The sequence below is a fragment of the Manacus candei genome, unplaced genomic scaffold, assembly GCF_025592945.1.
Source record: "Manacus candei isolate 608988 ecotype Guabito, Panama unplaced genomic scaffold, ASM2559294v1 h1tg000082l, whole genome shotgun sequence".
Taxonomy (NCBI): domain Eukaryota; kingdom Metazoa; phylum Chordata; class Aves; order Passeriformes; family Pipridae; genus Manacus; species Manacus candei.
In genome coordinates this window covers 900,727-927,720 of record NW_026138130.1, presented here as the reverse complement: position 1 = coordinate 927,720, position 26,994 = coordinate 900,727, and the positions used below count along the sequence as shown (strand labels likewise).

The 26,994-nt window shown below is 40.0% G+C and overlaps 1 protein-coding gene across 16 annotated transcripts; it reads right to left on the bottom strand.

Moving 5' to 3' along the window:
- Nucleotide 1: 1 nt before the first annotated feature.
- On the bottom strand, nucleotides 2-26,994 carry TASOR (transcription activation suppressor). Of its 16 annotated transcripts, none has more exons than XM_051811521.1 (24): nucleotides 26,850-26,994; nucleotides 25,828-26,189; nucleotides 19,698-19,843; nucleotides 18,475-18,567; nucleotides 17,640-17,712; nucleotides 16,575-16,666; nucleotides 16,073-16,231; nucleotides 14,892-15,019; nucleotides 14,201-14,232; nucleotides 12,940-13,045; nucleotides 12,436-12,539; nucleotides 12,223-12,326; nucleotides 11,910-11,982; nucleotides 11,691-11,765; nucleotides 9,612-10,328; nucleotides 7,445-7,878; nucleotides 6,383-6,518; nucleotides 4,601-5,529; nucleotides 3,770-3,892; nucleotides 3,026-3,185; nucleotides 2,349-2,457; nucleotides 2,009-2,187; nucleotides 1,767-1,925; nucleotides 2-1,125 (listed from the first exon to the last, which is right to left on the bottom strand). In XM_051811521.1, exons 2-24 carry the CDS (start codon nucleotides 26,177-26,179, stop codon nucleotides 563-565), a joined length of 5,046 nt encoding a protein of 1,681 aa, XP_051667481.1. In that variant the 5' UTR covers nucleotides 26,180-26,189; nucleotides 26,850-26,994; the 3' UTR covers nucleotides 2-562. The 16 variants fall into 16 exon arrangements, 15 of the variants coding, with proteins under 15 accessions (XP_051667481.1, XP_051667482.1, XP_051667485.1 ...); XM_051811522.1 differs by lacking the exon at nucleotides 26,850-26,994 and adding an exon at nucleotides 26,431-26,556; XR_007908332.1 differs by lacking the exon at nucleotides 26,850-26,994 and adding an exon at nucleotides 1,200-1,395 and having other exon boundaries at nucleotides 817-951; nucleotides 25,828-26,342.

The window sequence follows — 26,994 nt, the reverse complement described above, 5'->3', positions numbered from 1 at the left end:
GTCCCTTGTGCATCAAGAGTTTATTCAATTTTTGTAATGGAACTGCACCATTGGTTACTCTAATTGAGGTATTTAGCCAAAATCCAGTATATAGTCATGAAAATAACTACATTGCCTTAGAGCTATGTAAAAACATTATACAAAAGTTTTGTCAATGTCAAATAAATACATTAATATTTATGTAAAGAAAAGTGACTTGGATACTCTTACAGTTAAAAAAAGAAAAAACTGGCTCTTTCACATATTTTAGGCAAACATTCAGTTTTACATGAAAACAGACCTCAAACTGAAGCCCAGGTAACAGGTCAAATACAAATGTAGAAACTTAAAAGTGCCAACAAACAAGATAATTCAAGTACAGTAAACGTTAAAAAATATATATTTATTTAAACTTTCAGATGGTTCCAAGAGGGACAAGCCATCAGGAATTTAAATAGAACAAGAAAACATTTGAGATAACAAGAACAAGAAACATTCTGCTCCAGAATAAAATAGAAATTGTTAATCCAACATTTTAGAAACTGAGAAGTCCACAGCAACTTAGAAAAAGAGACTTAAGTGTTTATTTCTGTTCTGAATATGGCCTGGAAGAATCACAGCTGCTGTCCCAGCCACCAGGTGATGAGGGCTTTTCTGTATCCATGCTCTGACTGTAAGCAGAGAGAAAATAATTGCTTCCTTCTTGGTTTTGATTTGCAGAAGAAATTGTATATGTTGTTCCCAGAAAAGTCTGATGAGTGAGTACATTTAAGTGGCTGAATTGATGAGACATGTTTAATTGTCTGCTATAAACTGGGAAGTTACTGAAAGGAGTTTGTTCAACTGAATTGTGTTTTTCTCCCTCAGCAGAGCATGTTGTAGAACCTGGAGTAAGTGGCTGTTTCTCTTCCAAGTCACTTTTAGAAGTCTTTTCCACCAGGCCAGTTTGTGCTTCAGGAGATAACTCTGTAACTGATAAGCAGCTTTCTTTAGCATCTACTCCATGTGGGCCCTTGGCCTCTGTCTGCAAAGCTTCCACATGAGTATCATACTTAGAGGCATCACTGCAGATTTCTATTTGTGATATTTCATCCCCTGAATCCAGAGACATGTCCTCCTCATCCTTCTCATCCTTTTCTACAAGAACTACATTAAAAAAGAGAGAAAGTCCTATTCTATTGAAATACAAACTTGGGTTAGAAAGGCCATACACTACTCACAGCGAGTTACGCTTCAGGTCAGCAAGTCCAATAGCACTTAAGTCTTGGTCTTCTGCCACTCGTGTTCACTTACTCAACACACACACTTAACCCTCTGGGGGAGTGTCCAGTTACTCCGATTCTGCACACTGTGTTCATATTTAGTGTTGGGAAATCCCAACTCCCAGCTCCAAAGGGGGCAATGTCAAAACAGCATCTAAAGTTACACAGCAGGTAAGTATTCAATTAAAAGAGTACAAAAACTGACATCTCAGTACAGTTTATCTACTAAAAGTAGATAAAGGTAGGTAGTAAAGTTTATCCTTTTCCTGAAGAGATGGTTACACTACTCTGTCTAGCGCGTTGAGTACCATGTTAGCCTGTACCTTCTGTATTTTAGATCTCCTCTGGGGCTCCATCCCAACTGCCTTTCCCCCATCATTTAAAACAGAAAAAGAGTAGCTGGAGAGTGGGGTTTTCCTTGCCAGCTGCAGTGTTCATTGACAGGAGTCAAGGCACACTGTCTAAAGGACCCCCCACCCCACACATCTAGTTTGGCAATGGAAGTTTAAGTGAGTTTAACATTACCTGATTGTCTTTGGTGAGCTCCGGAGGCAGGAAGGCAGCTCTGCTCCGTAACCGAGTTGTGATACCCAACGAGGCTTTTAAAATTCTCCATAAAGTCATCAACAGCAGCAACCACTATGCCATTATCCACATAACTCGAGAATGTTTTGAGGTTCTTTTCTAAGCACATAAAAGGTTTTGTATTAATGTTTAGCACCTATTATCAAAAAAGGGAAAGAGGTATTCGCAAATTTGGGCTTTACCTGTTAAGAAGACAACATGTCTCTGTTGTATGTTTTGAGCCTGAAGCCTGATGAGACAGTCTAGGTCTGGAGCAATTCGAGTTTGAGAATCACAGTTATGGTAAGACAGAATCTCAACCAAGTGCTTCTTTTGATAGGTGCTCAGAAGTGTGAGCAGACTCAGAGCATTGGCATTCATCCTACAATGGGGGGAAAAGCTCAATGTCAGAAATACTCGATTTAAGGTCAGTCTAAATATTAGAAGACAGACATGAGAGTAAGTTGTACTGAGGTGGGATTTGGAGAGCATAATGAAAAAGTTGAAGCATTTTAACAGGTGGCACTGAAGAACATTACTTACCTTGCCAACTCTTTCAGTTTTTTTTGTATTTTGCAGTGGACTTTCCACTGCCATTTCCCATCTGGGGTATTGAGAGCCTCCAGAAACTCTAAGAATTGCTTTAGTTTATCTGTTATGGAAATATTTAATAGAAGTTAAATTTTGTGGTATGCAAACTGAAAATACTGCTTCAGTATATACATAAAGCTGCTTTCTGTTTCCATCACAGCACAGTCACACAACTATTCAGGTTTTCTTCTGAGCAGACTGGCCAACAACAGTATCACAAAACTGAGCTGCTTTTCTGTAGGTCAGGTGCCCAACAGTGGTATTTAAAAGCTGATCTCAGTCATACATAGTGTTACCAAAAATGATAACTCCATTAACTATTCAATTTCAAATAAAGAAAAAGTGAAAAAATTTAGGTTTTCAATATTTTTTCCTACCATATTTGTGGATTGAGTAGTAAGGAATAAAAGGTTCCATGTACATAACTACACAATGTAATACAAACTTAAGACAAAATCTCCCTGTTCAAATGTCCTTCAGTAAGGCCACTGAGGTGAGAAAGATACTGAATTAGCTGAAGTTCTCAAAAAACATCACAGAACCTTCACTGCAGTGAGTACAGCACCTCTCAGGGTCTGAAATGTCAGGCTTTTAGTCTGCTTTAAAGCTTCAGGAAGCATCACACCCACCTGTAGTGATGGACTCTGGATTAAGGACAGATTCATCTGACACAACAAAACCACCAGACACAAACAGTTCATTGTAAGTGTGATTTTTCACATCATCCAAACTATCAACCCCTGCAAAGCTGACACAGGAGAGCCTCTTCAAAGTTACCAGGCATGGGATCTGTTTAAAAACATTAGAAAATCAGAGATGTATACTAAAGGTCATACAAAAAAACCAACTACAGAACTTTCCTATTTACTAATGCCAAACACCAAATTTCAAAACACATTTTCAAGGAATTACTGATTTTTCTCTTGCCTGGGGAGGTGCTCTCTCAGGAACATAACAGGAATTAGACAAATGGAAGCTGAGCATTTGGAATAATTTCACTTTCTGTCCAACACTGGTTCATAAGCCCCAGCTGTCAGGAATATATAAAGGTCATCTGAGAGCTGCCTTCACCTGTCATTAGAGCATCACAGAACTAGATGCAGAACTAGATGCAGAACTACTCAGGCCTCTCTACAGCTTTACAACTACTAAGAATAAATACACATTAGCACGTGGGGGGGTGGAAGAAGCTGTGAGTACATGATGAACAAGACCATTTTTACCACAACCATTTTGTTTCTTCAAACAGCAACTAAACACGGGGCACTATTTAAATGCTGTGTTGTCAAGAGAAAGCAGCCTGGCTCAAAGTGAGCTCATCCCACCAGTAACAACAGCTTTTTATAGCACACATTTACCTGTGTGTGACATACCTTATGGATGAGGTTGGCGATGTCTTCATTTTGGATGATGATCAACAGTTTATCTAAATCAGCTCTTCTCTTAAGGAACTGCTCTGGATGGCACTCTGTATTACCCAACTTTATAAGGTAATCCTACCACCAAGAAAGAAAAGATGGGAAAAACGTGAATAGTTTGGCCAAAACAATCCTCAGATGATGACCATGGCAAGTAAGTTTTCCACTCAGATGCATCTCAGAGGGAGTGGCTTCCTTGTCTCTCCCATACATTAACCAGAAGGATGCAGCAACACACAGATTGGCTGTTTCACCAAGTCACTCGTGGCCAACTGACAGTCTATCAAACAGCCTGAGCTTTCATGTAAAGCCAGAAGTTTTTATTATTTCACTTTCAACTTACCCATTTTACTACAGAAGAACAGTGATCTCCCAAAGTTATCAGTACTATTAACTAGAGGGGAAGGGGAAAAAACCCCAAAGGCACACACAGTGACTCTTCATACATTCTTTCTAAAATGGTAAGCTATCACATTTTTTCCCTTATTATCTTTTCTCTGTAAGGCCACCCCCTGGCAGGATGTTCAGAAAGAACCAACCTACAGCCTGTTCCGCTTTCCAACTGCAAGAAAAAGACTTATGTAAAAGCTAAATATAAGCAAGACTACCTCAAGAGGTCAAACAAGAAATGGGACAGGACAGCCTACTTTCACAATTCACTTTCACAATTCAACCTTTTCTGAAATAATGTCAGACTACTTTATGTTTGTAAGTCCAATTTCATACATCTGAATTTGAAAGGCTCTCTATTCTGACACTATAGAGATTGAACTGAAACAGATTTACCTTGATTTCTCTGCAAAGAACGCTTTCTTCCTCTTCATGAATATAAAATTTGACAGTATTTTTCCGTACATCTTTCATAATTTTGACCAAGCTGGTAAATACTTCAGGTTTTATCTGGCTTATAATATTAGAAAAAGCTGGTTGAGTTGAAATGTTTAGGTTCTCGGGGGACTTCTGTGTCTTCTCTGGTGGCTCCATCAGATCCCCACTAGAAGAGGTCTGATCCTCTGGTTTAGTGTTCACATGATCCATTTTCTCCTTCACTAGGGGCAAGCTTGATGAAGGCTGCTCACTGGAGTGCAGATCTTCCAGCAGGTTATTGCCCAGTGGCTCTGGTAACAGTGCTGTGTCAGAGTCCCTGCACACAGACAGTGTGTCAGGCACAGGGTTTGCTGCAGTGTTGCTCCCAACTTCGGATGGTTCAGGACTAGAATAAATGGGTTGAGGGTGCTTATAGCAGGAAGAAGCCAAAATGACACTGTGCAACTTTTCATTCAGTGTCTCTATATATTCTTGGACAGACACCTCTGATGCCTTTAAACATATGTATTCAGAAAGTTTCATTATCCTCTCTCGGGCAGAGAAGACCGGTGTGGGCATCCCACTAACATAAGCAATGTTCTTCTGCTGCAAAATTTCTTGAATCTTTCGTGCAAAGAGATTATATTCTTCTAACAGGGTCGTTTCTATTACTGCACTAATGGAATGCTTAGCTGAAAAAGGGTGGTCCGCTAGCCCATACTCATCTTCAGGTTTCTCCACTTGTCCTGTATTATGTCCATCTTCTGCTGTCCCCTTTTGTGTGTCTGAAAATGGAGAGTATGGAAACTGGTCATCAGAACTTCTCTGTCTATTTATTACCCGGGGGTCATTAGGAAGGGCATCCGTTGGTGGCAAATACACCAGTGGCTCTTCTGGTGATTTCAGACCTAGATAGGAAGAGTTCATCATCATCATCACCTCATGTTTGAAACTCACATACAACTGATACACTAAAACCTCCCAAACAGCTTGAAAACAGCATTACTGTTGTGTCTCCCACACCAACTAACTTAAATCCAAAGACTCAAGTGTTACAGTCTGCTGAGGTATAGAAGCACAGGACATTTAACAGCTCCTGAGACAGTGGAACAGTACAGTCAAAGTTTGCTGAAAAAGCAGAATACAAGGAATTTTCCTAGCGATAACATGATTAAGCATAACAGGAACTGCCTCAATTACAAATTAAAAATCAAATTAGAAATCATGCAGGGTGACAAATTATTCAAATATTTTCATTTGCTACTAGGTTATAATCCTCGCTTTCAAGAAGCTTATTTTAGCCACATGTGACCTTGTGGAGTTGGACTGCAAGCTGCAAGTCTGATCTCACAATTGTGAAGATGAGGGTTTTTTAGCTTAAAAAGGGAGGATAGCCTGATGGTGCTTATTGACACAGCTTCACTGATGCTGCAAGGAGTGCTGAAAGCCTCTCACAACACAAACCTCAGATCCTTTCTGCAGCACTCAGTTTCTTCACCATCCACATTCAAAACTACAGTTTTGCTTGTTTTTAAAGCATTTGCACTTCTAAATTATGTCATTATGTAGGCAAACCAATATTCTCCACCAGTATTTGTTTTCCTCCAGCAGATTTCTGTATTAATCAAATACCAGAAACAACTGCACAGGCAGTGTTTGTGTACCAATGTGACCCAAAAGTGGGATCCATGAAGGATACAAACCTTTAGAATATGTTTTCATTCACTATTTGTAGGAATAGAGGAGTTAAACCCATCTTACCTGTAATTGGAATAAGTTTCCAGTGCATTCCAACTTCTGTATTATCTGAGCTGGGATGTTGACTGCCATGCACATGTTCTATAGGTGCACTAGGACTGCAGTCTTCAAAGGTACTTAGGCTTCCAATGCTTGCTTCCTAAAAAACAATCAAAATGCTCAGCTCAAAACCATTTCTTTTGGTTTTGCCAGCCATTAAGCTTTTTAGATTCTGAACAGCTGGCAGTAAGAATGCACCTGAGTTCACCAGCACATTGGCACTTCTGCCATCAGTAAAGTCAAACTCAGAAATGTTTACATGAGGTACTTTTCTGGTCTACCATGAAGTAACTAAGGCAGTCCTGAGCACGTGCCTTACAGTACAGAAGCTGGGTGGGGCAAAGAGGAAAGAAGGGGAAAACTGGTTGCTCCCCAGCCCTTTTCAGGCTGTTGTCTGATACCTGACTAAAGCCACAAGATGTTGGCATTGCTGAGGCACTGCCTGCAACTTGTACTGCGCCCTTAGACAATCCTATTTCATCTCACATTCCAGGTGGTTAGAAGCAAAACAGCACAGAGATTACAGGTAGGAGAAACTCTTTCCTGCTCTATGACTTAGAAACTTAGAGCCATGTGTGTAAGTACCAGTACCAGAGGTCACAGAACACTCCTGTAGGGTAATGTGCTGGAGCAAGCAGCTGGGGCCCTGTGATCCCTGAGCAAAAGGGCCTTCTGCAAAGGGTGTTCTGCCAGTTGTGTGCTGTCAGAAGTCTGCCTGGAACTCGTGTACACCACTGCACCAAGAAGGCACACAAAGGGAGCTGGGCATGCAGGTAAGTGCTCAAAATTCTTCAACTCTGCTCCCATTTTATTGCAGAAAGAGCAGATATAAGGAACCAGAACACACACTTAAGAGTGAAGAAAATTTCCATATATGTTCCTACCAAACAGGAAAGCTTCTTCACAGAGAAGTCAGTACTTATCTATGTTTACCTGTGTAAAAAAATATAATGCTTTTTTCATTCAGTCTCATACTATTTATGAAAATAGTACATTTGTTATCAGCACCTTGGCAGTTTCACTTACTTGTAACTGTAGTGTGTCTTCAAAGTCTACTTCATTATCTGGAAGCCGTAGATCAGCACTGACAGGGTAGGGCAGACATGGCACATCAGGTTCCAGAATCACTAGGCTTTCAGGGTCCTTGAAGTTAACACTGTCAGCCTGAGCAGTATTAGGAAGCTCATGATCCTGAGCTGGAATGGATTCATATTCATAATTTTGTCTCATATCCTCTTCCATTTCATCAGTGCTTAATGCTAAATCTTGATTTATAGACTGTGCCAATGAGGAATCCAAGCGTCCTCCAGGAGCTAGTGTTTCCAAAAGCATTTTAATGAGGCCATGTGCGTCAGCAGCAGCAGAATCGGATCCATCTTGCTGCCTGAAGTCAGCATCGTGTCCACCCAGACCAGAATTAGTTGAGAAAACAGAGTGTAGTGAATCCGAGGTTCTGCCCCCTTGGAATAGGGTAAGGAGGGAAAAGTAATCCATTACCAAGTCTTAAAATAAAACCAAAACCAAACACCCCTCCAAAACATCTGCCACATACCCCCAGTCTCACTCTTTAGCATCAATTTATACTGTACAAATACATTATTTTAACAAAATCTTTTAAACAGGTACATGTTGACAAAAGGGCAGTTTCTAAAGCTTGTACTTTCCCAGTTAAATAATTACCTTTTTCTAGGTCACTCAATACCACACTATGTTATGTTTTAGTAGAAGTCACATACTGTGATCTAGGTATTTTATGGAAACCTTATAACATTCACATCACTTGTTGAAAGAAAAAGATTCATTTGAGCACAATATTTACTTGTCCCCATCCTACCCCTGTTGCTCCAGAAGCTGATGAGTAAATTAATGCTTAAGTTATATTACATTAAGGATAGATCTAAAACGTACCGTGTCTCTTTATACTGAAAAAAACTTTAGAACAGGTTTATTATTCTTGCACTCATCCCCTTGGATGAGTAAATACCATAGCTATTTATTCTTCTCAGGACAAAACAGCCTAAGCAACTACTTAAATATCTGAATAATCTCTAATTCACTTGTCATATATGGAAACATGGAATTGTAAAGTGCTGTTTGACTAATAAAAATCTAATCATGCTGAGATACTGAAGCTCACAAAATTTAGGTAAGATTTTTTGCAAGACAAACAAATGGACTTCCAGGGTTATATAAAACCATGGAATTCAAGCCACAGACAGATGTTGCTGGCTTGGTACCTTTGAGGGAGGTAAGTCAAAATTTACTTATGAACAGACGCTGTTCTGATGACCAGGCAGAAATGCAATCACATATTTTACACGAATAATCAATGTCAAAATATCCTTAAGGTTCACAGAATTCCAAGCAAGAACCCCAAGCATAAAGCCTACCCTTTGTCTCCTCCATCCCTACATGCCCATATCTTTTGTCCCTCTCAAGAGGGCAATTTATTTCTAAAATCAGTCACTTCATCTTCCAAAGTGAGTCATGTACACATGAGAGTGACTGGTGCTTGATGTAAAACTCTTCTTTGTGCAACGCTCCTCCTCAGTTCTCCTCAGTTTTCCCCCTTCTGCAGGAGGCTTCTATCATTGCCTTCAGAAAAGGGTCAGGGAAACAGAAATCAAAGGGGTTTTTTTTTCTGGCAGATCTTATGTCAGACAATAACTGTGATAATTATCTGAGGTTTAGACTGTAGATAATGTATAGCATAGTTCAATCTTAATACTATTGTTTCCTTTGTCCCACTGCACACATTACTGGCTATTTCAAAACTTAACTGTGCTTCTTCCCTTCAATCCAAACTTCTGAGGTATTATATAGGGTATTGGAGCCATAAGGAATTACAGCAAAGCCTGAAGTCAAACTCTGCAAAAGACATTATGATATCAAATCTGCTGAGCACTCTGTATTAGAAAGTCTTGGGACAGTTCCACAGCTAAGCAAACTCTTGGGAAGTCTGCCTTCTTCCCAAAGAGGCAGAACAAAAGCATGACAATTCCTGCTGTCTCCTAGAAAGAGGCAAACTACATAAAAATAAACTTCCTCTCTATTGGTAGATCTCAGGCCAATGTTCAAATGAACCACCATGCATTAAATATCTACAGTATGCAAAAAATATTCAATCTATGAAGATTAAATATGCTTTGAATTACAATGTTTAAAGAAGAACTCTAAACAAAGACTTTCTTACCGTCATACTGACAAATATTCTCTGAAGATTCACTCCTTTTTAAGTATTTGTGCAAACTTTCAGACTCTTTTTCCAGCTTTCTTTTCAGACCACTTCTAATTCTGGGGTCTTCAGAATCAGAATCTCCACCTGCAGTTTTTTTCCTACACTGGATTAAGTTAATAAGTTCTTTGAGTCTTTCAGTATCATAATCTCCAGAAGGAAGCAGCTTTTGCTTCGCAGCAGTGGCTTCATATTTTGCATGGATTCTTTTCCTGCATTTTGCCTTGGCAAAATCCGAGTAGTCTTCTGTGGCTTCATAGTCTGAGATGGGACTGAACTGCTGAGGTCTCAAATTCCTCTCAATCAGTTCTTTAGCTCTAGAAAGAGGCAGCTGATACGTCCCAAAACGAAAGATATAGTTTTGCAAGTATTTATCAATATAAGCTTTATATCTTGGAGCAGGATAAACATATCTTTTGTCATCCAACCGCGTCGAATACTCACGTAATCTAAATTCTCTACCCTTTAGAGAGCCACGAAAGAGCTTTTTCAAATACTCATTTATATACTTTTCAACAATAACAACAAGATCGAAGGGCGCACTAGCCTCTTTACGAGCCTGGATTAAAGCAAAATGTAGAGATGAAATAAACCTTGTGAATTCTGGAATGATTTCCTTTTTATCACGTGAAACCATGGGAGCTGAATTTCCAAATGGAACACTTCTTTGTGCTGCTGTAGGAGAAAATTAAAATCAAATCATGAAGCTATCAATAACTGATGACTAGGTAGCAATATTCTCTATTAATACATATTGGGTGAAACACAGTTTGGAATGAGTTTGGAATGACTGTGGAGAAATGATTCAGAAGCCAGAGAAGTTTGGGTCTTTTTGTGCCATAACCAGCTTTAAAGTCTACTTAGAAGTCAACCTACTCACACTCACAGTCATGATGAACCGCTTATTTTCAGAATTTGGTGGTAACCTGTGTCCTAGATACATACAGTCATCACTTCTAATTTAAACTGCTCTACTGAACAGGATTTCCCCGTCCTGAGAAGAAGTTAGATCCTTTTACCACATCCTCAAGGAAGCTGTAAGTTGTACCCTTTTTTTAATTTATTTATTCACACTCTTCCCCTCTTCCAATGACGAACTGAAACTTTTCTCCATTCAATCATTTAAACACCCTGAAGACTCAAACCAGTGATTAACCTTGTGTTTGACAGAAACTGGAGCTCACAAGTCTTTGAGATGTCACTGCACCAAGAACAGAGTATTTTTAAGTACCTGGCATGCACACACTTTAACTGTCAGCTTCTCTCTCCTTACCCAATCTGTAACTGCTGGAATTTTCACAATTGTTACTTAAATAAGAAAAATGTAAAGTTGTTTTTTTTTTTTAAATAAGAAATACATAGCTAAGACTCTGGGAAGCTGCCAAGACTTGAGACAAGAACTTCCTTGTAAAAGTTAAATGCCTGAAAAGAATGATGTTTTGACAATATCACTTGTAACTCACAGCAGGCCTGAAAGCACTGCATGCTGCTGCTAGTACTGCTTAGTGCAAATTTCTACTGTAAATGAGGAACTTTGAAGTCTCATCCCAAAGCATTAAAGTTCTACTAATAGCACATTCTTTCAGTCATCTTACTATGTTGAATCACTATGTTCTTTGCTCATTGACTTAGTTTTTGATGTATATCCCAATGCAAAAAAAAAAAAATTACAGGTACATTAAAGACTTTCAGATGTTCTCTCCTTAATGTTTTGATGGTTTAAGAAATCCCTCATTATGTTAGTTATTCCCAATGCATAGATCTCTTGGAATACTGATGCTCAGTTATAAGAGAATACACAAATAAGAAATTTGAACAACTTTTACTTTGTCAAATATGAACAAATGAACCTAAAATAGGTGATATTTCCTTTTGTGAAGAAATAAATATTTTTGAACACCATCACTATGACCATAATCAATACAAACTTACTCCTAGTTTACAGTGACTGCCTGTAACACTACAAGGTCTTCAAAAGAATATAATCTATGTTTAAATAAGCCTGTACAGAACACTCTCAACAGTGAACAAACTTACCTGAGCTAATTACACCTCTAGGCTCTGGAAACAGAAATAATGCATGAAACACACGGGACCATCCAGCTGGGTGGTCTAGAACACAACAAACCAAAAACAGTTACAAAGGAGAGCACCACTATGCACCAAAAGACAGACTAGTACTCATAAACCCACTCCCCCTAAAAAAACCAAAACAACAAAACCAACTCAAACCCAGAAAACAAAGAGTATGCTTACCATAAGGGGACATCATTTGCCAAGGAGAAAGGAGAAAAAGAAATCCTCTGTCCAGAAGTGGTTTCACAAGAACCTGTTTTCAGGCAAAAAAGAGTAAACTGCTTCCATCAGAGATGTCTGCTCGCTACAATGTCTGCTGTCATTTATCATGACAGATAAATTCTGTCATGAGCAGAGAAAAGCCCTTCTACAATATTTTAGGATATGCCAGCTAAGCAATTCCAGTGAGATCATGGATCTTTTAGTGCACCTCAAATTACTAGTTAGTAAAATGATTTTTAAAAACAGGAATAGTCAAATCTGTCGCACTCACAAGTTTCTCTTTCTCTAGTTTTTGAAGTAAACCCTCCAAGTGACTCCCAGAACGGGACTTCTCCACAACTTCATACAGGCTACAGTACAGGCCGTCCTTCAACACTGACACAACACAAGGGGAAAAAGAGAGGGCAGGAAAAAAAGAAACAAAACTGTAGTTTAGAAAAATTGAAAATTCTGAATTTAAAAAAATGAAGGTAGAACTATTTACCTTCTTTTCCTACTTGGTAAGTTTCTTTAAAGAACAAAGATGGTGAAATTTTTTTCTTCAGCTCATCAATGCTGACAACCTTTTCAACCTCAAGCTTCTCGGGGCTGGAGAAAAAGGGTGGGGGGAGGGAAAAAAAAAAATAACGGCCTCTTTTTTTACCTGCCATAGTTCTACCCTCAGTGACCTGAAACTATTAAACACATGCTCTTAAAAATAATTTCTTTGGACTATCTCATGCCAATGGTGTTTACTCCTGCAAAGGAGTGTGTGTCACTTCAATGGAAAAAGAAAAAATCACAAACAACAAAACACCGAACAGCAAAGAGATGTTAACAGTTGTGTGCCTGAACTCCAGGAAGCTCTGGACATGTATGACTCCAGCCTAGTCTGACATATATAAAGCACTTAGTATTTTAGATTTTCATCTGAATATATCCCAAATCCAGTAGAAGGAGTTTTAACACAACAGTATTTTAGACTTAATGTTTAAATGGCAATACTCACAGCTTGCATGGAGGGAAGGAACATGTTGCTGATTTTAAGGAAACATGGCACACAAGTTTGCCCTTATTCCAAAGCTGTCCTCTCCATACTGTAACAGCAGATTTCTCTAAATTAAGATGGAAAAAGAAAGACTAAGTGAAACTGTTGCCCGTAAACAAAGACACAAACCAACAAAGTGCCGGTTTATGGGTGCTTTATTCGGGGCCCCGGGAACCTGCGGGCTAACGCCCCAAGACAGGGTTCCAACGACCCTCGTTCTCAGTTCAGCTTTTATACACAAACAAGTTTACATGTATTCTCACGGCTAAAACAATTACAGTTTCTATAGCAAACCAGGTGCAGTAGTTTATAACAATTAACAATCATCTACTCTAATCATAAATCTGCTTAAGTTGTCTTACCCCCCTAGAAACTGTTTAACAGACCCTTACCACATCTAAGGTACAAATCGTTACGTACATGCTTGACTAAATCTTTTGATTATTGTTTCTACTTCTTCAGTACATTCTATTCCCACGAACAAGGCTGCTGCTTAACTCACTACTGTAAAGTGTTGCTTTCTAGGCCTACCCTCTTACTTAAGCCTTAGCCATTCTACTACTAAATTTAAACTGCTTTGCAACAAAACCACTTGCTAAGTGGGACTGAAAGAAAATGGCAGCAAAGAGGCTGCTGAATTTCCAAAACTAGTTTAGGGAAAATTTTATACTAATACCAGACCAGACAACAATGTTAAAAGGTAACAGGGTGATTTCAAGCCTATCATATTTTGAACTGCTTAAGCAGTTCATCCAGAGGATGGATATTACCTACACCTGTCTATATCCCATTGATCCCAACATCTGAGAAATGATATCCTCTTTCCTTACCTTAACTGTCAACCACTTTCATACATATTAGTTTGGCTTGAATGAGGTTCAAAAAAAAGCAGGACAGAGGATTGTATTATTTGAAATGCCACTGAACAGGAAATTCAGGAACTGAAGAACAGTTCTTACTACACTATAAGTAGAAAAGGAGGGAAAAAAGATTTTGATTTTGTTCACTTCTGGTTTGTTCTGGTAAAAGAAGATACATATTAAGGTGTCTGTTCCACCATCCAGTATCAGGAAGAGATGCCTGCAATCAGCATGGTACAGGATAACACTCAGGTACACAGTCAGCATAACTAAGTTGGTTGAACATAAAATCACACGGGGAAAAACATCCAAAACTTTCCATGTCTGTATCATAAAAACAAAAAAATGCAGTTCATTCTTACCTGTTCTTCTATCTGTGTTGAAGGTGTTTGGTCTAAGCAAAAGACAGAGAGAAGGATTGGGTTGTAACAGAAAATTCTGGCCACTGCATTTTACAATAAGGATACTTTATCAGTCTAACAAAACAGCACCACTGGTAACTGACTCTGTAACCTCAAGCAATCAACACTGCAGCATCCTGTGCTATTTTAGGTATCTTGATAATGGGTTTCAGCACCCCAAAGTCGAGCTCCCACATCTGCATGCCTTCCTATCAGCACAGGTATCACATGCTACCTGTGATCAACTGCCCACTTAGATATTCTCTCCACCAGCAGTAAGATACCAGTGAAGAGTTCAGCGACAAAATATACAGAATATTATTTTAGAATACCAAGCAAGATAACATTGTGAACACTTTGATGTCCATGAATTTCCTCAGTTAGGTAAAACCCCCCCACTGTACATGCATTCCACCTTGGCAGAAGCCAAGTAGGTGGAAAAAAACCAGTGGAAGTGCTTCCCACAGGACAGTCTGCTGCATAAAACCAATTCTGCCACTTCTTGCTTAGCATTAGAAGTATTTATTATGCTAAGCCCCTGTGGCATGTCCATTCATTTCAGCACTATTCATTGAAATCAATTCTAAGCTACTGCCAAAAGCTATGAATTCTTCATGTTGCATGCAGCTCCAAAACTCATTTCCTGGCTTACCTGGATGAGGACGAGAATTTTGGTCCTTGCACCATGTCACCTTTATAAGTAAATGAAACAACAGCATGAGGACAAACATGTCTTGGTCTTCGCCTTATCTCACCAAAGTCATATTCATAAAAATAGTACTAGGGAAAAAAAAGCAAGCACAATGTTAAATTAGAAGGCTGGACCAACAGTCAATTTCTTTAAAAGCTGGTATCTAAAATAAAGAAGTTTCTAAATGCTGTTCTTTTTTGTACTTAATAATACAATTGATTAAGGTAGTTTTTTTACCTTCTCCCTCCTTTATCAACCACTGACAGATGAACACTACTTCAGGAGCTAATCAAGAATGAAAAACTAATTTTGCACCATTTATTTGAAAGTATATTCTTGATGAGGTAAGGGACAACTAACAAAAACAAAAAAATATTTCACTGAGGAAAGTGAGCCTTGCAGGGAGTTTTGGAGTCTATCCTTAGTTCAGTTACAAAATTCTAATGTTAAATGTTAATTAAGGCAAGTTTGTAATGAGAAATGAAAAAATGTATTCATTTTTTAGCCCAGCTCTCATTTACAGAAGACAAAAGAAGTTAATACTGAAGAGAATGCTTTCAAGAAAGGATCCTGACTGTACAGACGGTGGAATAATCTGACTGCACCAGATTACTGCAGTAATAGAATTGAACACCTGGAGGAACAGAAATGCTTGGAAACTGATTCCATTCTCTCCTCCCTCATCATCTCCAAACATGAGAATCTGATAAGGGAAACAAAAGAAAGAAAAAATAGAAAGAAAAAAAAATACTATTCTTTCCTAGCCAACATTTTCCCTTTTATGAGACTCACTTAATGACCACAAGCCAATTATACTTTTACACTTCAAACTCCACATACTACCTCCTCTCTTCCCCAGCCTACACATTCCAGTTCCCAGGTACATTCCCTAGCTATTTCCCATTCCACCTACACTCTAATCTGGAGGAGATCTTCTCCATCAGGTTCAGGTACACACAAGGGAAACAGGAGAGGTTGACATCTTGTTCTGGATTTTCTAATACAGGCACCCGTGGGCCTCTCCACACACCCACTGCAGCTCTACAGGACATGCTCAGTGTTGTATTTGCAGGGATTTGATCATTTCAGAAGTTCTCTCTGTGAAGTTTCTATATAAGCAGCTACCACATGCTCAACTTTACCTGAGTTCGTTCATAGGCTCGATAAGACAGCAAGGAGGTTATTTTATGTGCATTCTTTGAAATGTGACACTCGTGATTTGGGGTTGGATCTAACACACTCTTTACAGTTGATTCCACTGCTTTCATATCAATGTGGTCATAGATGCTTTTCATTTTTCCCTGTAATAAAGCAGAAAGAACTGTAAGCAGAAGCTTTTTCCTGAAAATTGGCAAATTGCTTGAAGTATCAAAGGAAGTAAGAGCAGGGAAAATAAAATAGGCCATTAAAAAAGTAAATTATAGAAGTATATTATTTTCATACTTACAAAGAAAATACATTTTTTCCTTCTACAAAAAATTTATTATGCATTATGTAAACCCAATGTCAACACTGGATTTTAAGCCTGGTAGGATTCTAGTTTCTCTATAAGCAGATAATTTTGCAAATTAAAATTAGGGTTAAAACCACCTGTGTGTTATCAGTAAGCAATACAATCCTTCAAGAAGAGCAAGATAAAATTACCTTTATTATTTTAAAAACAATCACATCTCCAGCTGCTCCTTTTTCTAGAGGATTACGCTGCAATAAATCAGCATACTTGGAGATATATACACCTGAGAGAGGTATAAAAAAGACCCAACAGAATACATTATGCTGAATGTTAAAACATATTAGAGGTTTAAAAACCATTACATGGGATTAAAAATCAAGGTACATCAAATAATAAAGACAAAACTGACAAGTGCAAAAGTAAAATAATTTTTTGCTTTTCAACACTTAACTATTACATAGATTTTAAGGCTTCAAACACTGTCCTTTGTTGGTCTGGCTGACTACCTCAGATCAAAGAACTACAACTGAACTCAGGAACTCTTTGCTTTGGTTCCTCTCATTCCAAGTCTGTATTTAACAGCTTTGGTAAATTGGCACCAGAACCTTTACCAGCTACACCAGCAAAAAATTATACGCTCCTACCCCTTTGTTCTCCTCCACCTCACCTCTGTTCTGCCTTCAATATTCATGTTGTCTCTGTATCACGCTACTCTTACAGAGGATGACAATTATTTCCTAATTTTCTGTGTGAAAAGCTTTGTGAAAGGACCTTACTGCCTTGCTCTTTTAAAACTCTTAACACCTCACGACTCTTCAAAGTCTCCAATCTATCTATGCTCCAGTTGGATTTGTGGAATCGAGAATTTCAGTTCTATCTATATCAATACTGAGCCACTGTGTGCACAGGGTATTTCTGAATGCACAGGTGTGTATGTACAAACACAGAGGCACACAGCCACACACACTGCATTAGCTCTCTGGCCTCCCAGTTTTACTGGAAAGATGTGGTATATTGGCTTGACTTAAGCCAAAATGAGAATTAGTTCTTCCCTTTGGGAAGGGAATTTAAGCGAACTAGTCAAAAACAGAGTTATGAAATAATGTTCTGATGTCTGTCTACTTTGCTAAAAATACCTGGCTGGGATATTCCTGCAGTAAGTGACACAAAAAGGACTGAAAGTTTACACAACTGTCTCACATTATCTGCCAACTGATACTGAGCAACATCAGCACTTGTAAGCAGAAGATAATTACCCATGGAAGGGCTGCCGAGGATTGATATTGTGGAGTTGCCAACCTGTAGCCCCTTTTCACATATGCTTTGGATCTAAAGAGAACAGACATTTTTTTAAGCAACTCTATCAGGAAAGCCAGGATATGAACAGAACAAACAGTGAGAAATGACAATTACAGAATTTAGATTGATATTAAAAAATAACTCCAACCCTTACAGAGGCAAGACTAGTCTGAATTGCTTTATAAAACTGTTAAACTGTGCAAGTCAAACACTGAGCATGAAGCACTTACACAGCCTCACCTGTATCTTAAAAAACAACAGTCTCCCTATACCTTAAACACTGTTTATGAAAGTTACTTGCTTGTAATACAGAAAATTTTAATATTTAAAACAGAAGTAAACCTGCCAAATGAGTGAATGCTTAAGAAACCCTGGCTCTATAACAGCAGAAAAAGCAGAGAAATGCCCTTTCGATCACTTTGATTAAAAGTACATGATCAAAGAGGAGACACAGAAGACAACATCCATTTTCTAATATTACAGATTACCTTGTTGGTGAAAAAAACCCCAAGCAATCACCAAAACCCAACTGCAATAAAAACACAAAATATTCCTCCTTCTTTAAAAAAACCCCCAAACACAGAACTAATAAACATCCACGTGCCATCCAGAAAATCTATCCTTTTATTTATAAAACAGAGCCTAAACCAGAGAAGACACTTTACAGCTACCTCAAGTATTATATCCCTTCCCCATTTCTCTACATCTTCCAGTGCTGGAATTAAAAAATGAAAGCTACTAAAAAAGCCCCAAACCTCTTCACTGCTAAAGGAGAAAGCATTTCATCCTTACCTCACACCGCTCCACCATGAGGAAGGCGTAGCTCTCAGAGAGCTCCTTTTCCAGGCGACCATCACACTTCAGCTCCCTGCGTTTTTCTGTGAACTGGTATTACAGAAAGTTCTTAACACGGGAAGACAGATCACTCCTTCACACTCAAACCTCAGTGTTTTAAGACCCTATCTATGTTAGCAGATCCAAGGGTACAAAAAATCATCGTAAGATGATCCAAATGACACTCTAGTATGCTAAAATTAAATTCCAAAATCGCTGTATCTGTGGGAAATATAATTGGCTTTATCTGCCCAAGTATTTGTTTTTTTAAGAAAAAGACACTCTTCAAATAAACCTGTGCAGTGACATTTTTGTTTTATCTTTGTTAGCAGAACTAGCTAGAACCATCCAGCTCAATGCCTTCCATATCATATTTTGAAACTGCAGGAAATACAACTTCTTCTTTTTTTAGGAGACAGATTATCTCTGACACTGCATGTACTTCTGCAGATGCACCTCCCTGCTACTGAGGTGGTTTTTACCAGCTGCAATACTCTTTAGCTGTAACCATGAATATTTAATGTTATAGTAGCAAAAAATACTTCAGTTTACTTTAAAGCTCCAAGATAGTAATTACAGCAAATAAATTATATATTCAGTTATTTCATCTGTGAAGCTTTTTGGCACTGGGAATGAAAACTGATTTCAGAGTGACAAAAACAAGCCAAGGCTGGATTTAAGAGACACCAGGTAAGATACAGAAGTGCTTCACCCAAGATGCTCCACTTACTACTTCAAGTAGTCAACTTGTTAAAGTACTTCTTGGAAAACAACAAAACTACAGAGACTATGGAAATTTAGTGTATCAGGCATATATTTTAATCTGAAGTTTTACTGGAAACATCAGGCCTTGCAAAGAAGACATCTTTCTAGGTTATTAAAAAGACATAAAAGTTTAAGAAAACTTTTGAAAATTAAAAATACATAGAGAGAAGTGGTGCCAAATACAATTTTTCTTTTAGTCTTTTTTGAGTATCTGGCAGGCGAGAGTTTACATCTCTGCAGTAATAAACTCGACTGAAAATTAGCTGCTTACATCTGTGGGGATGTGAGTTCATAATTAATTGTAATTAAGTATTAAGTACACAAGTAGAAAATAATCTCCAGGTCTTTGCCTCTAGATTCAGAAAAATTATTGTCATTTGACTGGTACCTTAAGGAGAAGCCACAAGTATACTCACTTCTTTTTCCAACAGTTCACTATGAACTAAGCTGGCTCTCTCGTAATGGAAATTGGACACTGAACTTGCATCCAAGTAAGATGAATGCAGAATCTTCAAAATATCCTCAAATTCTCGAGAACCTTGAGCTACTGGCTGAAAGAGTGCTATAAAAGAGAAGAAATAAAATAATAAGCACCAATGTATCTGTGGGAAAAAAAATCCAAAATTCTCCAGTTCATTGACAGTTTATGCATGAAGACAAATGGTTCGTGATTCAATTGGAAAAGATGGACTTTAGAAAAATTTATCTTTAAGTTGCCTAGAATTATAGCATCTTAAAAAAAAAATCCCATTTCTTCATGCTTTTTTAACATTACTCTGGAGCAGCTGCTAGTTGTCAGAACTTTATAAGGGAAGCACCTCAAGTCTGAATTTACCCTTTGAAAAACATCTAATACGTATTGCAAAACACTGTAATTAAACTTTCAGAACTGTAATTAAACTAATTAGCTCTTTTAATTAAGAAGCAGGAACAAATTGTTCTAATAAAAACCTCAACTGAGAGCTTCATAGCTTGGCCTCGCTTCAGAAACATTATAGGGTTTTGTGTTTGCTTGCTTGTGGCAACTGAAGCTACATATGAATAAATTCAATACTGCTTTAAGAAGACAAGTAAGTTCCCATTATTTAAAAATCCCACTGCCTGTGTTCATGCTTTATGATCTCATTCCTTATGATAATGGCTTCAAAAGGAAAGCCCTTCCTTTATCTGCTGCTGTAGAAATTCTCCTTCTGGGCAAACCTTTGCCAGAATTCCCTCAGGGAATCCTTCATGTCCCCAAGCTCCTTTATCTCTATTTGGGTATCAAAGTGACAAACTGATCAGAAGAACAATCCCAGAGTGGGCCAGCAGAGAACGTGAGCAGATTTTAAGAGCAGTGGCTGGGAAAATAACAACTCTGGGGGAACTGAACCAGTACAACACAAAAAAAGTGTTTTTTCTACTCAGGGTAACCTGCAAACCACACACCAGAAGTGCAGAATTTTTACTATAGCTCCATTAGGAAGAACTACAATAGCACCAATCTCACAAAAGACCATCTACCATTACTCTAACAGCAAATTAAATTTAGTTACATGTTCAGAGTATATTCTCCAATTTCATTAAATAACAGGGCAGTTTAGATAGCTATGTTTTCCTCATTTGCAGAAAATATTTACTGCAAGAGCCTCTATATAAAACAAATGTTCCTAATGAAAACTGTTTTGTGTTATCTAGTAAAGTTGCATTTATACACACACTTTAGGATGTAATACCACATGGGCAAACTAAAGTCAAGCAATGATTCCAACAACACCAGCACAGTGAGTGATTTTTTAAGAGCCTAAGTTCTGAGATTAGGAAATTATGCTTTTATAATATCCCTTTTAATAACAACACCTTCATTCTTGAAAGGCTGACAGCAGTATGGGGGCAAATATAACTGAGAGTGAATGGAATTTTCAACTTAGCATTACTAAGGCTGAATGCACTTGCACTGAAGAGAGAAATACTTACTAATAAAACAGAAAACAAGCCTACTATGTGTATACACGTACTGGAAAAGCACCTCCTGTTCCACCCATCCCCAAACAGCTCTTGGGCACTACACCACCAGGGTTTAGTAACTCCCTGTCAAAAAGATCTGAGTTTCACATGCTGCCAGCTCCTCAAAAGGACCATTTAAGGCAGAAGGTTATCTCTGCCAATTGCTTGTCCAAATTTCCTGTTTTCTTAACAGCATTTCCCTTCCCGGTCCTTCCCCGAGTTACTTGCTCAGTGAAAACCAGCCTCTGCCCTCCACGTGGAGCCCCAGCAATAGAAAACCCTACAGGATCAGCAAGAAAGAGCAACTGCAAAGCCTACACCTCTTACCTTCTTCCCAGATCCAAATCTAGGAAGAGCCACAGTATTACACCAATTAAGATCCTGTCATATGTGGAAGAATTGTCAACTGTGTTCCCATTTGTGTTTAAACATTTCCTGCTTTGTGGAAAGCTCTGATAAGTGAGCTCAGACTTGCCCAAAAGCAGCAAGTCCTCATTCTCCTGCTAGGAAGAACCTACACAAACTACTACCCAATTAGCTCTCAACAGATTTATGGAAGGGCTCCACCTATTCCTTAAATTATGGAATACAGAAAATTAAAGAGGTTTTTTAAAGACTGTTGCAGTTTTCTTCTTCCAGAGTGTGAGGCACTGCAGACGTCAGGTTCTTAATAAAAACGTGGAACACTGAGGTGTAGGAAGGCACTGCTCTTTAGTTTGTCACCTAAGCAGTGGTGTTCAAGGGCAGCGATGTTCTAAAACCTTCATGTCACCACAGCACAGCCTGTACCTCACTTAAAGGAAGGAGTTCAGAAGCAAAACAAAAATAAAAGTAAAAAAGGAGAAGTACTAAACTAGACCTTCTCAGCATCGCCAAAGCCTGTTGCTACCAGGCAAATGATGAAATCACTGAGCTTATTTCCAGTCCTACCTCAAAGACCAGCAGTGTGTACATATGCATCTTGCAGGCTTGCTGTACAAACCCGAGGGGGATGTGCTGCACCTTTACTGACCTGTGTTAATTAAACAGCAATAAAGTAAGGACTAACCTGCAGCATCCTTATAACACAAGTCAATTATTGTGGGGTTTGCTGGCTTGCTTTCCATAAGTAAAAATAAGTAAATACTGTGTTTGTTCAGCTCCTACCCAGGGCATTGGAACTTGTGTTAAGTATTTTTTGGTGGAAGCTGAGTTAATGAGTACCAACCAGTCAGGGACAGGCACTGGACCTGATGTTTGGATGCATGTCATGCTATGATTCTCCTTCACAGCTGTCTGATGCTTCAACTTCAGAAAACTGAGATTGGAGCTAATGAGTTTGTTGTTTTCTTTTAAGTCAGAACAAGACAGAGACATCCTCCTTAAGAAATCCTGAACCAACTTTTAAGTGAAGATAATTACTGATGTTCTTATTAGCTAAGTTGGCAGAATGCTAGAATTCTTCACATACAAATGGTCCTGCTGCACAAACTCCACTGAGAAGCACCATTTTAAGTCTTCTTTTTTTTGCTCATTTTTTAAGACTAAGATCAAAATTATGTGGTGTAAATGAACCACAAACTTCATGACTTTTTCAGCCCAAAATGTCTTTTGCTCTCAAAAGACCTAAATAGTTATCAAGTTCATGGACTGACTGAAGTCCCCATGCAGCAAACAGCAGATACATGTTGTCTACCAAAGATATGGAAAATTAGAAAAGACAAGACAAAATGATTAAGTAGAAAAGGGACAACCTGGATCTCCAAGCAAGTATTGCTGAGAGTTTCAGGGATAAAAGCAAGATCTGTTTTCTCCCCACTCAGCCTGAGAAACAGCCAGTTATCCTGGCAGACTTTGTAAACAAATATCCAGCTTTAATCAACAAGCAACCCCCTTTAAGTCACTGACTGCCTCATCAGCAGGATTTCTGTTACTGTAACTCAGAGTTCAGCCACTTAAAAGTGCTCTTCTTGTGCTTTATCCTTAAAATTTGCTTTCCTAGTCCTATTAAGAATCTCTGAAGTTTCAAGCAGACTTGAAAACCTCTGAAGATGCCAGGACAACAGGCTAAGCAGGAAGATGAACAAAAGAAATAACCTACTCAAGAGAGGCACATGTGCCAAGAAAACAAACCTTCAAGACAGTTCTAAGGAGAAAAACAAATGAAGGCACATCTTTAAAAAGTCATCTCACAGCCAACCTTTCAGTTTTGTTTCCTGAATTCCTACACTGGGAAACAGAATGAGGAAATCAGAAAAATATTCTCAGTGACAAGTAACCACAGTTGGTTTTTTTAAATACTGTGTTTCCTCCAGATTCATTTCTCCACATTGCAAGGCTTTCTATTGACTTTCAGTCCCTACTTAAGTCTCCAGAGGAGAGACACTTCAGAAAGCCTAAATAAGCAACTGAATCTCAAAATTATGGTTTTTTGCATTACAGATTCAATTTTTATTTGCTTCACAATCAAAAATTGTCCCTGAAACACATTTTGGTTTTTAAAAAAGTAAGAAAAATAAGGAAAAAAAAAGAAACAAAACAAAACCAAAAAAACCCCAGACACCTATGACGAAGTCATCCTGCGCATACTTTGTACATTACAACTAAGCTTTCAAAATCAAGGTATCTCTCAGGATGGTATGTCCAAGAAAGAAGTGGCAGTTTAAAAAGCAAAATAAGTACAATTCCAGAGCAAAGAAGTATGGAGGAAGCTATTGTTTCATGCTGGACTTCAGAATCCAGCCAAGAGAGCCCTTTTGAGACGGACTGATGATTTTCTGATTATTTTGCAATGTAAGAAGACATATTTTAACACTGGCACAAAGCATATATCCTACAGTGACAGATAATCAACGCACTGCTGAGCTTCTAGTTCAGTTCCAGAACTGATTGAATTGCACCATTTCTCAAATGGCAGCACAAATCCCAATAGCAATCTGGTTGTCCTCAAAGACCACGCTGGCTGTCCACTTCTGCTAGTGCTGCCTACCAACGGTGCTGTCACAGCACCTTACTGATCACACGCTGAGAGACCAACACTCAGCAGCCCTAAGCCCACAAGCACCATGGACTGAATGGAGAAAGGTCTGCTGTGAGAACTTCCAAAACCTTAAGTCATCAGAACGATTACAATGCCCAAGAACCTTTCTGGAGGATGAAAGGGAAAAAAAAGATAACTGCACCAAAGAGTAAGGCCTTAAGAATGGTTCAAATGACCTTGACATTAGCAAGTCAGTTTTTGAAGGCAGAGAACGTCTTCCTCTTCTACACTAGAAGCCACATAAGTGCAAGGACTGAAGTACATACCTTCAGTATGGAGATGGCTCTGCATAAGCGAATAATGAATTAGATGACTGAAAAGGTATTTTGCAGGTTTTCCTACATACTGGAACTTCCAATGTCAGTGGTTAAGTAGTTAACATTTTTGAGATATATTTAAAGGTATTCACACGTAACCACACTTGGGTGTGACACACAGAAGTGCACGAGGCACCATGTTATATTCAGATATTTTTCTGTCAGATGAATTATAAAGGACCTTTTTCCTCCAATCAACCCAGTCCTTTCTACAGTGAATCTCTGCCAGCCTTGTACCACCCCAAGCGGGGTTGCAATGGGAAAGAAACGAAAGAAAATGGGAACATAATGGAAGGAAAGACTGGATAATGAAATAAACCTACCTTCATCTCTTCCTTACAGAAGAAAGCATTTCAAGAAGTTAAGATGTTAGATTCTTCTCTGAAGAACTAGAAGCCTATGCGAACAAGTAGTTTTGTGATATGGACTAAGTTACTGACCCCACATTGCAAAAGGGAAAGAAATTAGATCAGTTTTTGTGAGGAAATCAGATGTGTCTTCAACTTCACTTACCAAAATTAAAGTTAAGCAGAAGCCAGTGAAGTCTTGTGAAAAGCAAGATACACCACTGGCTTTTAGAGGAAGAGTTACTCAGAAACAAACAAACAAAAAAAAAACCCTGGACACTTGGAAACAGAATGCTTCCAAGGCGAAGCACAAGCACGTGGGATGTTCCCTTCTCCCCTGCAAAGAACTTTCACCAGATAAGAACAGTCTTCTGTGTATCATCAATGAAGGACAATTCTGCTCATTGTTTGTTACTCTATCCTACACAGGATTACACTCCTCTCCTGCAGGGAGGAGGTCAGAAGGAAGAGAAAAGGGAACCATCTTCTCCGACGTCCGTGTCCCAGAGAACCATCTTCTCCGCATGCAACTGCACCTCCAGAAGCGGAGTCGTGATCAACTCAAAGCCCACCCTGATTGCATCGAGCTTCTCCTCCTTTTAAAGCAACGGTCTGAAATTCAAGCCGAGTTTTGGGTTTGATTTTTTTCCTCCTTCTTGTGACAAAATGAAAGGCAGAAAGAAAAGAGGGAGGGGTAGGGAAAGAATGTAAAAGCCTGACATTAAAATCGTCTCTGCAGCAGCCTCGCGAGTGCGAGCCAGCAGAGCCTCCTCCACACCCGCAGGGTTTGCATGCAGCCGTGTGAGGTGCCTGGGAGCCTGCCTGATGGATCGGATGGAGGGGAGCGAGGGAGAGAAGGGAAGGGGAGGGAAGGAACAACCTTTCTTTTCTCTCTTCCTGGGGATCTGAAAGTTCCTCCTAACAGGCTGGTGGTCTTCTGGGGGCTTAGGGAGAGGGGGCGGCCCCCCGAGCACACCGCTGGGCGGCTGCTGCTGTTCATGTGCCGTCGAGATGCTGCTCCTGCGCTGGCTGCTGCCAGTGATGCTGAGGTTTGTGGGGACCTTGTCCTCTGCAGCAGCAGAAGCCACCAGCAGCGCCTCCCCAGCGATACTGCTCTCAGAGCGTCCGCCATTTTGTGTGGTGTCCTCAGCGGCTCCTGCTCTGTTACTCCCCACTCCGAGGACGCCCGCGCTGGTCTTCTCCGTCCGCTGATGCTGCTCCCGCTCCATCTCGCCGCCACTGGGGATCGCGGCATCCGTCATTCCCTCCGGAGAAGCGAGCCCGGCAGCCCGCGCCTTCTCTTCTGCCCAGCACAGCGCCCCTGCCCAGCACCAGCACCGCCCGCCGCCCCTGCTCTCCCCCCTCCCGCCTCACGGCGGCCCCTGAGCCGCCCCCGCCCCGGCGCACAACATGGCGGCGGCACAGGCACCGGGGGCGGGGCCGCGGCCGGCCCGGCTCAGCCAATCCGCTCGCGTCTCACGTTATAAAAAGGGGTGCGGAAACCGCTGCTATCTCTGGGATGGGGCAGCACCGGCCTCGCTCCGCGCCCCCACACCGCTCCGTGCCCCCACAGCGCTCCGTGCCGGCCGCCTTCTAACCCCCACACCGCTCCGTGCCGGCCGCCCTCTAACCCCCCCCACACCGCTCCGTGCCGGCCGCCCTCTAACCCCCCCCACACCGCTCCCCGCCGGCCACCCTCTAACCCCCCCCACACCGCTCCGTGCCGGCCGCCCTCTAACCCCCCCCACACCGCTCCCCGCCGGCCACCCTCTAACCCCCCACACACCGCTCCGTGCCGGCCGCCCTCCCGTGCGAGCTGCCCTCCCGCTCACCGGCCCCGCGCGGTACTCGCTGCCCTCCCGCACCGCTTGTCACCCACCGCCCAGCCCCGCCCGGTACCTGTTATATATTCATGACATTTCCCAACACTTATTAGCATATAATACAATCCATATAGGGTCTTCACTGAGGAGTCTTTGGTGGTCCTCTCTGGAGCCCATAAAGTTCTAAGTGACTTATGAGTCACTCACAAGAAGCCTTATGA

Bases quoted from the DNA above. Each gene is read 5' to 3' on its own strand.
- TASOR (XM_051811516.1), bottom strand. From the start codon at position 26,212: ATGACGGATGCCGCGATCCCCAGTGGCGGCGAGATGGAGCGGGAGCAG. The intron at 17,713-18,474 runs GTAAGGATGAAA...TGTTCTCTTTAG, and splicing joins TCATGGTGGAGCGGTGTGAG to ATCCAAAGCATATGTGAAAA. The intron at 3,893-4,600 runs GTAAATCTGTTT...TCTTGGTGGTAG, and splicing joins TTCTTTGCAGAGAAATCAAG to GATTACCTTATAAAGTTGGG.